This window comes from Lactuca serriola, chromosome 5 (assembly GCF_051521515.1).
Source record: "Lactuca serriola cultivar US96UC23 chromosome 5, Lser_US96UC23_V15, whole genome shotgun sequence".
In the NCBI taxonomy this organism is placed as follows: domain Eukaryota; kingdom Viridiplantae; phylum Streptophyta; class Magnoliopsida; order Asterales; family Asteraceae; genus Lactuca; species Lactuca serriola.
Window position 1 is genome coordinate 308,586,729 of NC_136412.1, and position 15,506 is coordinate 308,602,234.

General features: G+C 35.7%; 1 protein-coding gene and 1 long non-coding RNA gene across 2 annotated transcripts; both read right to left on the reverse strand.

The window, feature by feature from the left end:
* Positions 1-2,549: 2,549 nt before the first annotated feature.
* On the reverse strand, positions 2,550-5,890 carry SCR (GRAS family transcription factor). The gene is made up of 2 exons (XM_079003154.1): positions 3,323-5,890; positions 2,550-3,222 (listed from the first exon to the last, which is right to left on the reverse strand). Exons 1-2 carry the CDS (start codon positions 5,302-5,304, stop codon positions 2,799-2,801), a joined length of 2,406 nt encoding a protein of 801 aa, XP_078859280.1. The 5' UTR covers positions 5,305-5,890; the 3' UTR covers positions 2,550-2,798.
* An 8,201-nt stretch (positions 5,891-14,091) lies between these two features.
* Positions 14,092-15,071, reverse strand: LOC145051792 (uncharacterized). The gene is made up of 3 exons (XR_013683828.1): positions 14,736-15,071; positions 14,436-14,505; positions 14,092-14,262 (listed from the first exon to the last, which is right to left on the reverse strand). It is a non-coding gene; the product is annotated as an uncharacterized LOC145051792 (long non-coding RNA).
* Between the last annotated feature and the right edge of the window lie 435 nt (positions 15,072-15,506).

Sequence of the window (15,506 nt, forward strand, 5' to 3'; positions counted from 1 at the left end):
GTATATGTGGCAAATTAAATTGAGAAAATGACTTAAGAGTGTAGTTATCTGTTTGTTTTGTTTAAATTTAAGCAACTTTTTTATACACGATTGACCGAGAACTTGTTAGAAGTGTTCAATGCCATTTATGATGACCCGTGAGTTTTTTTTTTTTTTTTTTTTTTTTTGATAAACCAATTATAATCGATTATGGATTATCTAATAATAGCAAATATATATATATATATATATATATATATATATATATATATATATATTCATTTGTTTATTTTGATACTCATTTTACTTTCATACTAAATGCTTATGTCGATGAATACATTCAATAACAACAATGTGATTTGTAGTGGTGTATATCATCAATTATTTGTCACAATATGTAGTATTAATGTATTTTATATATAACAATTTTGAGATAAAAAGAGTTTGAAGACATATATAGTGTTGTATAAAACATGATCATCTTGCATTCATTCATACTCGTATATATATAGTTTTTTTTCTCTCCATGAAGACGTATGAATATAAATGTTTTCCTCTAGATGGTTTACAACGGAAAATATTTATATCTAATATATATTTTTGATGTCCTTTTAGATATTATTTTATGATGTCTAACCCTTGTATGACTTACTAAATTTTCCGCACGGACGTTTTCTTTTGACATATAAACATACGAGAAAAATACATAATGGTGCAGATTGAGAAGAAAAGATAGTCATACGAAGTAACAATTAACAAACATAAAGAGTAAGTCATTAATATCAGGGTTGAAATAGCTTAGAGACTTGTTGGATGAATAAGTATTGTGGTATCGATTGGGATTATCCACGTATAACTTTTAAGCAATGTTTTATTTTATTTGAGGGTTTTGATAGCTTTCGAACTTCCTCTTTTAATTAAAAATGTTTTTAATCTTTATAGGATTTATTAAATGTTATTTTATGTGGCCATCTTTCTATAGCAAATCTCAGTCATAATTTCATAACAAATTCCGTAGCCATTTTTCGATAACAAATTATGTAACAATATTTCTATCGGAAATCCCATAGCTATAGTTTTGTAACAAATCGCATAAGTATTTTTTTCGTAATGAATTTTGTAGCTATTTGTTCCTTGGCAAATTCATAGTTATAGAAAGATTCAAAAAATCAAATTTATTCGTAACAATACATAAAAAAAATGCAGTAAAAATAAATTTGGAAGTAACATAAAATTTTAGAAGATATATTACAAATTTACTTAATCATAAAAAATAAGCATTAATTGCAAATGATAACATTTGAACACTTTCAAAAAGTTGGATTCAATTGTATAAAAAAATTGATTAAATATGAAAAAAACAAATAAATAGTTACTCTTCTAATAATAATTCCCTTGCCTAGTAACCTTGTCTAGTAAAAGATGCACGAATTACTCTTTGGCAATTACCCCTTTGCTTTCATTTAAAATTTGGACCTCAGGCATCACCTCTAGATTCGAGTTATTTTTCCATTTTAATTTGCCATTTGGATGCAATTATATGCAAAATAAGTTGTGGTTTAATATAGCTGTCGTAATGGAAACATTTGAACACTTTTAGCAAATTCGTTATTTAATTATATATAAATAAAATTACCTAAATATAAACAAAATAGAATAGATATTTACTTTGTTTTTTGCAAACAAAATGTATCAACAAAATACAACATAGGGAACGATGAAGTGAAATGAAGAGACATAAGAGTCTTGGTCGAACTATCAATTTATTTAGTTTAATTTTTAATTTTTTATGGTATCTTTTCTTTTCCGTTATTACATTAGGATTCTTTTTCTTAGATAATTTATGTATTTTTATCTCATCGCCAATGTGTCATAGTGGTACTCATTTGCAATAAAACATTTTAAAGTTTAGTTAGACTCGAATTCGAATCTCACTTAAACCTTGTATTTGTCTACCATTAAAAAAAATATGTATTTATATTGGAAGATTATTTTTTTCATCATAGAAATTATTATAAAATTATTTGGAGTGTTACAATGGCTCCATTAACAATATTGAGATCGAAACTCATGTATGCAATCGTACAAGAGTTAGAAAGCCGGTCATCCGATGTACATCAAATATTGGTAACCAAAACATTGGTCTCTACGAAACAGCTAAATAAAGGTTTGAAAGAGTTCCTGAGATCATGCATGCATTGCTGTATTAATTCCAAAACATTGTTCTCGGCGAAACAACCAAATCTAAGACATATCATCTAATATAGTTGTTCATTCCAAGACAAAATACTGCCATTATATGAGAAAAGGTCTTCATAGAAGACAAATATTTAATAGTTTATAGTAATAGACGTAAGTAACATACCTTTAGGCAATACGTATATAAAGATACGCAATAGCTGCATGTAAATGACGTTTCTTTGTGTATATGACCTTTGAAGAAATTCCTAGAGATACATGTCTCAGATTCAGACATCGTCTTCCATAATGCTCATATTGATTTTATCGCTTCCATATTACCCTTTTTCAGACACACTAATGGCATTAAACATGAAGAGCATGGAAGAATATAGCAAGTAATAAGAATGACGTATTATTGTAGGAACCAAAAATTTATAACAATGGATTATGAACATAACTCGATTAACAACAGTGTTCATAAGGCTGCCATCCTTCAAAAATTGTTGTACTTGTTTGATTCTCTTTTTTTTTCCCTATAATACCCCAAATAGATTGATCCATCTCCTTTTTTCACCCATCACATTGAATCAAATCAAGCGTGGTTGGGGTTTCGATCCATTTAAAGGTGGCCCTATTAATTAAGGTCTCCAAGCAGAAGCAGTAAGCAAACATAGGTCTTTCCAGCCAAGCTTGAGCGTACCCTTGTCCTCCACCAAAGTGTAACCATTCGACGGGAACATCCCAAGGAGGAGAGTCGCCTGAGCAGCTGCATTTCCGGCGAGAGATATACCCTTGAACCCACATTGCTCTAGCTTCTCCCTCCAGTTATTGAACTTCTGTTCACCACTCCTTGAAGGACCTCCAATGGCCAAAACATTCCTGATCTCCTTCGATAGCAGCTGTTGTTCCACCACGTGTCTCTCCTCGCTTTCTTCCCCGTAGCTTGATCCCAGTGAGTCAAACAAAGCCGAGTAATAATGAATCGCCTCCACGAACCTCCCCAAGAACGACCCAGCATGGCTCAGGTCCTGTTCTACCACTGTCACCACTTTCGGAGCCAATCTGAGACACAAATTAATCATTTAGATTTTATACCCACCAACGTATCAACTTTCTCCTTGAGTTTAGATAGAGAAAATGAGTGGGATCAGAGTATTTTTACCTTTGCAGGAACCATAAAGTGTTGGTGTCGGAGCCGGTGACATCATAAAGAGAATGCTGCAACCAGTGAACGGCGACGGCTTCCCTCTTGCTCACCTTCAACCTTTCTGGGTTTAAATTCCCGACCTTGTCAGCCACCGCCGAGAACTCAAACGGGAGGCCAAGTTTGTCTGCAAAGTCCGACAAACGTTTTCCGGTGGCTTCCAGCGCGTCGAGCGAGTTGCCTAATCCGGTGAGTCGGACGAACGGTGGACCGCCGGGTCTGGATGCCAATATGTGAAAAAGACCAGGCCATTGCAGACCTTGCATGATGTCGAGGTCGATGATGTGAACCCTATCTTCTCTCTCGAATGCTTCTTGTATTGCTTGGTTGGCTGTGAAATGTGAGAACTTGACGAAAGGGCTGATGCCGTTGAACACTTGGAAGGCGGATGTCATCTTCTTCAGCCCTTGATGAACTGCTATACTGGGCGGAAGGGTGGTGTAGATCCCAAGGCAAGAGCTCATTAGTCTAGCAGACATGGCTTCTGAGAAGTAAGCGGCAACACGCTGAGCGGAAGTCCCGTAGGGTGTTGATAGCTCCGAGATCTCCAATAGCATCTTGTTGGCATCTTCGAATTTGTCGGCTGAAACTGCCTCCGCACATTGCAGGAGTAAGGTAAGCAGATGTAGGCCTTGTTCGTCTCTCTTCTGCTGCCGCATCTCCTCCCTTTTCTTCTCTCTCAATACCATTGCCGCCGCTTGTGCCGATGCAGCTACTGCGTTTTGATCGGCTTGTGGTGATGGTTGTGACGGCGGAGAGTCCTGCTGCTGTTGTTCCTGGTTGCCGGAGGAAGACATAAGTGCAGGACCAGGAGGAGGAGGAGGAGCCCCACCGGCGTTGTAGTCGTCATTGCCGCTGTTGTTTACTCCACCCCAATCCAGATGGGATTGATTATTCAACTGTTGCTGTGAATCTGGAAGAGGAAGTGGGAACATACTTTCAAGTCCCGAGGCCGAAATAGTAGACTGAATCGTACTACGCGGCTGCTGCTGCTGCTGCTGTCTCAACGTCGACGACGAGGCTTGTGCCTCTTTGCCTCTCATCATCATCACTCTCGCGTTAAAATTATCAGCCGGTTCATGAGCCGATTGCTGATCTACTAGATTCGGAGGAGGATCTGTCAAAGACCGAAGCCTATACTCGAGGAGGGTGGCAAGATTAGGGTTGCAAGGATGGATGATTTCTCTTACGTTGTGAATCAGATGGGGTATGGAGACGTCTGTCGAACTGTGAATAAGGTCTTTTATGATGCTATCAATCCACGCCGTCGCCGATATGCTGTCATCCGCCGGCATGATATTGTTGTTGTTAGCACCGCCTCCGCCTGTCAAGAAGGACATCCCGGCGGTGTTGGTATTATTACTTGATGGTGGAGGAGCAAGAGAACCCGCAGCTACAACTCCGGTGGGCGTCGGACAAGTAGTACTAGCTATATTTGACAAATGGTAGTAATTTCTGTCGGGGGGAAACAAAGGAAGACCCGAGAAGACGCATAACGGAGGAGGAGGAGGAGGGTTTTTGTTTGCTGACGAAGTAGTATCCATGTAATTAGTTGAGCAGGTGGCGGTAGAGCGATTTGTTGGAAGTGACATCACATGAGCCGTATTTGTGGAAGATGATGATGGTAGCGTCATAGTGGAGTAGTTGGGGAGATGACCACCAATGTTGTTTATATTACCGGCAGCTGGAGTTACAGGTACGCCAGAAAGAAGATGATGATGAGCAGGTGCATCACTATGACTGTTGTTCTCATTGTTAATATTTTGCCTTTCCTGGTGCTGGTGGCCAACGGAGGTGGCGGTGGACGACGGCGATAATCCTCCAAAACCGACAACGTCGAGGGGATTTGTTGAGGGTGGTCGACGTAACATCCTGTGGTGTTCATGTCCTCCGGTGGGAGTTTGGAGTTCCATATCGGAAGCGGCCCTCTTTCTCACCATTGTTAGTAGTTCCGGAGAGATGGAAACGATGGTGGTGTCTAGTGTGGTTAACGCTTAAAAGCAGGAGGAGGAAGCATGTGGGGAGGAATAGGATACAAGTCTCGAAGAAATGAGATGAATTCAATTAACATGAATCCGAGAAAAAGGTCCAAGGAGATAACGGCCATAAGCACTAGAACAGAAGAGGGGGAGAGGGAGCATCGGGATTCTGCGCGACACCCCACCACACAACCCCATCCCACTTGTGTTGTTTGTTTCTTCTTCGCTTCGCATTTTTTATCTTTTAATTTATACAAAAAAGGATATGATAAAAATTGACTTTGTTTAAAGGATTAAATAGAGTCGTGGCGTTGCTTAGCTGTGGCTGGGGCGGAGCCGGAGAAGGAGGAGGAGGAGGAGGTGGTGGTGGTGGGAGTGGTTGGAGAAGGGCGATGGTAATGTTGGGGAGTTGGGGGGGAAATTGTCGAGTCGTGTGTTGGAGGTATGCGGAGGGTTTTGGTGAGATGCATTTGTTCATTCATCGTCTCGTCTTCCAGTGTTTGACTTTCTTGCACCGTATTCGTATGTTTTAAGCGTTGTTTACTATGAATCCTCGATTCTTACACCTATCAACCCTTTCCCTACGACTCTTCTCTTCATATACTTTACATTTTTTCTTCTTCCTTTTAATTTATATATCTTCGTATTATTAACATTCTTTTTTTTTCTTCATATATATATATATATATATATATATATATATATATATATATATATATATATATATATATATATATATATATATAACATTAATGTTTTAATAAAATTTAGAAGGGAATGCTTTATCGGCAAAGACATAAGGAATAGGGGACACGTCAAGCAACATCGTTTCTCTCCGCTTAACCATCATCTTCTTCCACACCATCGTTGGTGTACCTACAACATGAGGCCACAATCATGGTAATGGAGAAAAAGACCAAATTGATTGGTGGTATAAACAACATGTGGCCACAGTGGTAGCTCCAAGTCAACACTATGAGATCGGATGAAATGTCAAGTTCACCAAACAAATTACACAATTTTATTTGCAAATAAAACATAATATGGTAGTAAAAAGAAGATCGATCCATGTGGAAATTGTTGTAATCAATCACTAATGCAATTTATTTGAACAAGTGAAATAAAACTAACTAACTACAATTAAACTAATGAGAATTGAGAAGGGGGTAGCATTGTCTGAAAACTAAAATACTTAAAGAATTAAAGTGCTTGCAATTAAGCAAGATGGTGAGATGCTCAAATATTGGAGAAAATTGGTCAACTAAGGCAGTTCAACACAATGAACATTTGTATATTTATCATTAGGATTCAATATATAAGCTTATCATTTAACCAAAATTGGTTATAACAATCATGAAACATGATATGACAAAATTCCTCAAAGGTAGTATAAAGGTTGGGAAGCCCATAACACACTTTCTTAATTATAATCAAGAACTCAATTGAAGCATTTGAACTCGATACAATTAATTAGCCATAAAAATGAAGGAATTCCTAATTACAAGAGGATGTCAATGCTTACACATCCATAAAAGAGTCATAACCCTAAGCTAAAGATAAATTTTACCACCATAAAGTCATTGTTCTAAGCAAATTCAATGATTCGTTGCTAAATTTAATAAGTAAACCAACAATTGCTCATTCAAGTACCAAGCTCATTATCAAGATATTAAACAAACATAAGAATTATGAACTAAGAAGCAATAACATAAGACAAATGACAATCAAACATGAATCCTTCAAAAACCCACAAATATCCAAGGGTTTTAGGCCAATTCAACCAAAATAAAGAGATTAGCTATTCATGGCAACAAGACAATAATCATACAAGTGTTTTAACATCAAGAAATCGACAATTACTAGAAGAATGAGAAGATGATAACTCTAGCTCTCCAAAAACGTCTCAATGATGCTCAAGCGGTGTAAAATTCATAGTGATGGCGGCAAAACCTAACCCCCAAGGTAAATGATAAGCGAAATAACCAAAATGCCCTCAGAAAGGTAGTTGTGTGGGAGGTCGCACAAATTTACGCGAATGAGCTCCCCACCCTCCCATATGATGTTGAAATACTATTGGCTCTTTTTTCCACTACTCCATCCCACTGTCTTAGATTCTCTTGGCCCCCTTCATACCTCACATGACTCAAAATAGGACTAATCATCTTCAAGCTTCAATATGGATAGTCCAAACCCATTTTCAAGAGTTAATGACCTATCTTCAAGAGTCATTCTCATCCAAGTTTTTAACAAGTCAAGTCCAATTCTTCCAAAAAAGTTCCACAAAGCCCAAAAACTTTTTGAAAGCCCACCAAGCCCAACAATAAGCTAATCCGCAATCGCAACGAGACTTCAAAAACCTACAAAACATCTTATGCAAAATAAAAAGTACCTGATACGATCCAAGATAAAGGAAATATAGAATGTGCAATGGAAAAACAACAAAAAGGCTAAATGTAGCTCCTAGTTCCTGGTACGTAAAATTTATCTTAGTGTTTTTCATTTTTTAGCCTTCGACTCGGCGAGTTGTAGGTCCGACTCGCCGAGTAGAGACGGGATCCGGAGCATGTTTAAGTTGGCGACTCGGCGAGTCCATATTCTGGACTCGGCGAGTTCCCGTTGTCTGATGAAACCCTAATTCCAAGGGTTTGCCCCTATTTAAGCTAGCTTGTGCGGCCCAAGCTCGCCCCCTTTCACCCTCAGAGCACCCTACATCAAATCCTAACTCGTTTCTTGTGAGATTGAAGTGATTAGAGTGATTCCTTGAAGATTTTGGGAGAAGAAGGAGAGTGGATCAAGAAGAGAAGAAGGAGACCAGATATCTTGGTGCTAAGTTAGAGTTCTCTGAGGTATATCCCTGTTCCATTCTGTTTGTATGCTTAAAACCCCTTTAGAGCACCTTTTGAGCTCTTCTTGAACCTTTTCCAAGCTTGTGCATGAAGTAGAATTCGTGATAGGTTGATTATCCACTAGATCTAGTCATGTTTGAGCTCCAGAAGCTCAGATCTATAACTTTTATGGGAGTAAATTGCTAGAATAACCTAGATCTACCTTCTTAGCCCTTATTTCGCCTTTAATCCCCATTCTATGCATTTCTACACGTAAAGTTGGAAACTTTACGTGAAAATCCTGCCCTAAGAACCCAGATATGTAAATGACATGATCTGGATTCGAGCAAGATCGAGTGTATAGTATTTGCATGTGGCAGACTCGGCGAGTCGAGCCGCGAGTCCCCGAGTTTTTCCCCCTTTTCATTTATGCCGAGTAGAGTAGTGAGTCCTGGGTGGACTCGGTGAGTTGGAAGCCGAACTCATCCATGAGAGAACTCGGCGAGTCAATTCCCTGACTCGGCGAGTTAAAGGCAACCTTCTTAGATCAAGAACAGACTCGACGAGTTGTTCATACAACTCGGCGAGTCACAACAAAAAATGTTCATCGGATGAAGATGAACTCGACGAGTTGTTCATACAACTCGGCGAGTAGGTCGAAGGACTTGGACATCAGTTTAGAAGGCGAACTCGTCGAGTCAATGCCTAACTCGACGAGTAAGGACGGGATTAAGGACAATCGAATGGACGGGACTCGACTAGTTGGCGAACCAACTCGGTGAATCGGGTTAACTGGAAGTTGACTCTCACTTTGACCTTGGACTTGATCAGGGGTAAAATGGTCATTTTACCCATGGGATAATTAGCGGTGTTTGACTGAGTATTTTGTGGAATTTATAGCTGGAGGATTTACGGAGCGGCAGCAGTAGCAGACAGTCAATTCCCACACCAATAAGCAGCTATTTCGAGGTGAGTTACCTTCCAGTAGCGGTGGGTCTAAGGCCACAATGTCGGCCCACCAGTAGGAGACGTATGATAGATGATTGTCTTTGTGATGTCATCTAGGTTTGCTGCTACCTGACATGTTATATGCTAGCATGAAATGTAAAAATGATAGTAGTAGAGTTCAGTTGTTAGGACCGAAGGGTAGTCAGACACCCCAGAAACGTCTGACAGTGTATGATGATATGTTTATATGTTGGCACGATATGTTATATGTGATAGTAGCAGTAGGGGGTGAAATAGTCCCCGAGGATCGGTTGTTAGGACCAATGGGTAGTCAGCACCCCAAAATGGCTTGACATGGGTAGTCAGCACCGCAGAACGGCTTGACACGGGTAGGTCGGCACCCCAGAATGGCCGTACCGGGTAGGTTGGGCACCCCAGAATTGCCCGGCAGTATGTATGATTTGTGATTGTATGGTATGTGGTATATTGGGGGAACTCACTAAGCTTCGTGCTTACAGTTTTCAGTTTTGGTTTCAGGTACCTCTTCTTCGAAGGGGAAGGAGCTGGCGCGGTAGCGGTACATCACACACACACTTTGCTTTCCGCATCATGTGATCCTCCTGGGAAATTGTACCATGACACTTTAATGTTTTATAAAAAATGTTTTCTAGACATGCAATATCTTTTGTGAAATGATATGATCTTTGAATGCTTTATTCCTAATGTTTTGCCAAGTGCATGTTTTAAAAATGAAATTTTTAGCTCGTAATTTTGGGACGTTACACTAAAAGTGGTAAAACAAACTATATAAAAGAAGTAAATAAAACAAACTATCAAGGGCTCCATGGTGGTGTGCATGGTCATTGCCGTCCTCCAACCTATCACCATAAGACCTTCGTTCCATGTATACCCCATGCCTTATTAAAAAAAAAATTGTTGAACATCTAATTGTGATTTATTAGTTGGACCATCATATATTCATATTTGCGTCACGTATATTTTTAACATGATAATACAAAAGCTTTATTGATATTTGTATAAACTGATTTCTGAGATGTTTTAAATATGACACATGTCCTAATGTGATTAAGTTTATAAAGAAGTAACCAAATTGCAATGATATACATGTTTAGATTTTAAACTAGTTCAAATAATAAACATTTTAATGTTGAAAATCTTGAAGGTGAGAGAGAAAGGGAGGAAAGGGGAGGAAAGTGTATATATTATATTTAATATCCAATATATTTACATTAGTTTTATGGTTAGCATGCTAGATAAACTAAATGCAAATAAAAAATGCTACTTGAATTAGTCAATTTATGATAAATAAATGTAAAGAAAGTATGCTGAATGTTATTTTTTGGACAACAAGAGAAATATAAAGTATGCTATATTAAGCTTGGAGATGTTATTTATAATGATTCAATATTTCAAACAAACAAGTACGTAATTTTATATAATTAATTTGTGAAATACAATTGTTAATATTCAGGTCAATAGTTTCCTTATTATATTTATGTGTGAATAGATGGTATATTCACTTGTGAATATAATGTTAGTTTATATTAATCAAAAAGCTTATTGTAAAATAGGTATTGAATGTTTTTTATGCCATTGATAACCAAAAATGTTTTGTTACTATTGGAGCAAGATTCCTAAGCAATAAGACTATAGATTCATATCCGAGGTTTCTTTGAAGCTTTTCTTAAGACTCATATAAAACAAACAAGATTAGTTTTAACTAAGATCCATTAGTTAGCAAGATGTGAATACGTCTTTTAAAATGCAAGAGTAAACAAATCATGTGAGCATGTCTTTTAAAAAATATATCTTATATAATTAAATCTAATGTTACTTTTAAGTTATGTATTGTTCATCATGCATACATGAACTCTTCGTAGCATCTGGCACGACACTTCCTCTAGTTTCTATATAACAATATATAAATATGTTCCCGTACATGTAAAATTTTGTTTCACATATACCAATAATCGGTTGTTTTCTAAGAACAAAAACTTTAGATTCTAACCCTAAAAAATGAAAGATAACTAAAAAACGCGTAAAAAAATACGCATGTTTTAATCAAGCAATACACGTCATCTTGTATCAACCTATTAATCACCCGTATACACGTTTCAATATAACCCATCATTTTGGAATTCAGTTAAAGTTTAAAATAGCGTTTTAATTTGGTAAAACAAAAGGCAAAAAGTTCAAAGATTATGATGATGATCAAAGGTACCACTTCGAAGGAAAAAGATATAACGGATCATATAAACGAGAAAATAAGGGATAGGTTTATTAAAGGACATTAACCTTAATTAACTTTTATAATGTTCTTAAATAAAAGGTAAACAATTATTAAAAAAATAAAAGAATATGAGAAAAGGCAAGAGGTAATAGTCAAAAGATGAGATAGAAGTACATAAAATAATGAAGTGGAAAGCTGCATGGATACCCCGTTGAAAACAAAATGTCAAACACTAGCCTTTGTCATGGGGACATGCACCTCTACCAAACATCACTCACCTCAGTCCCAATTCCCAATTAATTATTAATCCAAATCACTTATTGGAATTTTTTTGATAAATAACAACACCTTTACAATTCGATCATGTCATGTCTCATTTTTCACTTCACCTCCTCGATCTAGTCCATGTATCTTTTCCATTTGGATATGTACCCAATGTTGTTGAAGAGTTATTCACTAAAATAATCAAAAATAAAAATCATATATCACGAACATGTTTTCAGGTGATATAATAAAACGATCACTTATGTATTCTAAAAACTTATGGAGATTAGCTAAAAAGAAGTAAACATTCCTTAGCTTTCACATGTGGTTATAGACTTTTTCACTCCAAGCTCCCATATAATGATGTACAATTGTAATCTGAATTCTTAATTCATATAATAAAATTAATTAATTTGAAAATATACTTACGTGATCAACATTTGCCTAATCTATGGAGAGGGGCTCATTTGCAATTGGCACCATTGCCATCACATGGTGAATTTGTAGAAAATTGATGAGCATAATCGTGTTAAACATGAAATAACATAATACCTATAAAATCATTAAATTTATCAATTCATGGATCACATCATCAACTCCATTTTTATGTTTTAAAACTTGAAGATAATCACTAGATAGAGTTTCCATGCATGCTTTTGCATAAATGATGTTAAATATCAACTCATAAAACATCTTAAGACTTTCTTTACATGATAAATTACTAAATTCAATGTATCCATGAGTTTTGTCAAATTTGACCTTAAAACTCCATTAAAATTTAAAACACCCAAAACTCTCATCCGATTTAAAGTAACAATAAGAGGAAACGGTACACAACCATCAACCTACCAAGAATGAAATGCTTTAAAGAAAATGACATTACGAACCATCAAAGATATCATGTGAACCTCGACCCCATTTAAGGATTTTTTTTTTCTTTTTTCTTTGTAAAAATCAAAATCCTTTAAATAGCAACAAGACAAAATAGTCTCTAGTCCAATAAAAGGCATACACCAGGCAGAAACATTTAAAAGAAATTAGATGTTATTTAAAACCAAAACCCGTAGAAGGTAAAAATGAAAATATCGAACATAGGTTTTGTTTTAGTATGGGATATAGTAGGAAAACGAGGTGATAGGCACAGGGTTTTAGAGCAGATTACTGTTTTCCTTTATAGACTTTGTATTTACCCCAACATGGAAAAGTGTCCCACCCTCCAATATAATATTTAAATCTAAGGAAAACAAAACTTTGTCTTATTTAAATCGGTAATAAAAATGCATTTTTATCGGCGCCATATATTATTATAAAAGATTCTTAACCTTTTAATCTTTTATAATACCATGTTCTTGTATTTAAATTTATTAAGAATGATAAATTTTGCTGAAACAGCCTATTGTTAGGATTATATACTGTTAATAATAAGACTAAACATATAAGAAACTTAATGGCTGTTTAATATGTCTCTTATTTAGTTTGTTAATAAGTTGGATACTACAATTAAAAACCTTAAATATATCTGTTTGTGATTAATATGAGTTTAATATATTGAAAATAAAATAAAAAAATAAAATTAAGAAAAAAAATGCAAAAAAAAGGTTTGGAAAGATGTCAGGAATGAGTTCATACTTATTTTAGAATTTAGTGTTCAGAGAAAGAGAGGGAGGATGAGCAGGGCAGAGGCGGTGGGGCCGGGGCAGAACGTTTGCGTGCAAAAGTTACATGTCTTTTGGCTTTTAGCCTTCGTCACGTCACATTTATCACTTTCACCTATTCTTTTTATTCATACTATTCTTTTTTACATAATAATATTAAAATAATGTAAATGTTTAATAAATATACTCAATGAATATAATATTACATAGATCAATTATACGGGATATAGTATCATTTATAAAGATAGAAATGCATATCTAAATTATGCCAAGCAAAAAAATGAAACCGAGTTAGAGATTTTCAGGAGTATGAATAAAAATGTATTAGACGATTTGATTTCTGATGTGAATAATATGAAGACATTGGTAAAAGTACAAACGAAAAGATAATGATTTGATATAAAAAATTTTGATGCTCTTCAAATTAAATCACTTTTCTATTAGAATAACGAAACAATAACTAGACTTTTACTGCCTCGAAATAGCTTTATTTAGCCAAGTAGTAAATAATAATAAAATATGATACAAACTAGAATAGCTAAAGCTATCTTTTATTAATAGAAGAGAATAAACATGATTCTAAAAATATCTACAAATGTTCAATAATACAGCTTTGACTTATAAGTATAAATAATACACACATCAGGCTCAAGAAAATTCGAGTCACATCCTTATAAAAACAACTTTATATATACTTATTTTTTTAAAACAATTTTCTATACCAACTTCAACTAAAGTGACTTCAAGGTTGTATTGTAACTCATGTTCGCATTTCGGGTGCATTGGCTATTGGGCCTTGAACAAAGACTCATAAGTTGGTCACGATTAATATACGAAAGCCCATACAAAGATTTATATAAAACTATCAAGATAAATTGGTCACGTGCCTCATAAGCATATAGGATACAAAATATTTCTAACATGCCCACTAATCAATTTGGCATGAATATCCACTGATTATGTCATCGTATGATACCTACAAAACAAATACAACTTCATCTATAGTTGTCTTGAACATGCACATAATTTCAAAGAGCATCATTGTCATATCCAAAAGGGTTAAGCACAAAAACAGTCAAAACATCTAACAAAATACTATTAAATGAAGTATATGAACAGAATAGTGATAATTGATATATTTACAAGTACCTTAAACATTTCAGATCCATTGTGGCATACTAGCGGATGAATATCCTATGATTATGTCATCTTATGATACCTACAAAACAAATACAGCTTCATCGCATAATGCCTTAACATAGCAAGACATTATTAGCATTATTGTATTTATATAGCCTATGAACTGTATTTGTCATTTTTTATTTTATTTGTATTTAAATATGTTTTTCCGTCTCCTTTTCGATGAATGTAAATACTGATTTCTCATTGATATTAAAAAAAAAAAAATTATCAAGCCCTTCAGAATCACATATCAAAATCAAAGGTTACCAGTTCAACTAGACCCGTCATTAACAGTCTGGTTTTCAAGGTTGAGAAACTATCTCCAGCCACCGTCGACCAACTCCGGTCGTCTACCGCTTTCTACCATCGCTAACAACTGCCAACACGACCTAACGCCTCGTCTCTTCCTCACATAGTCGTCGCAGCTCCTCCATACTCTCCGATGCCCATCGTCTTCATTGTTTTCACCACCGCCAGCCTTCCTCATACTCACATCCGGCCACCATGGCCGTCTTCACCTCCTGCTGCCGCCGCAGCCTCCTTACAGAATCGACCAAATCGATTTAGCATCTCCTCGATCCAATAGAGGTGGTGTGAAAAAAAAAAAAAAAACTTTGTCAAACTCAGAATGCGGCGGAAAAATTAAATAAGAAATACGTGTAATATTTCGGCAGAGCCCTAAGGCCCACCCACCACTTTATGTGTCGAGAATAATAAAAACTAAAATATATTATATTTCTAATAAATTATTTATTTCTATAAAGAAATTGAAATATTAGAAAGGCCTTGTAACCAATTTTATTTAACTTTTTTAAAATAGGGTAATTACTGGTGATTTTATCTTATTACGAACAAGTCAAACATATACCAAAAAAACATGGTTACCTAAATATAAACAAAAACCAAAGTTTTGTTACTTATTTTGGCAATATCGGATTGTTTATACTAAGTACAAATAGTCATAAAACCCTCTATTTTGAAATGAAATCGGGTCATCGGATCTGGATCATAGATCTGGAGTATGTGTTGTTAGTGAGT

What these genes read in the sequence shown, in the direction of transcription:
- SCR (XM_079003154.1), bottom strand. Translation starts at nt 5,304, where the DNA reads ATGGTGAGAAAGAGGGCCGCTTCCGATATGGAACTCCAAACTCCCACC. An exon ending in ACTTTATGGTTCCTGCAAAG is followed by an intron (nt 3,223 to 3,322) that starts GTAAAAATACTC and finishes TTTGTGTCTCAG; the next exon opens with ATTGGCTCCGAAAGTGGTGA.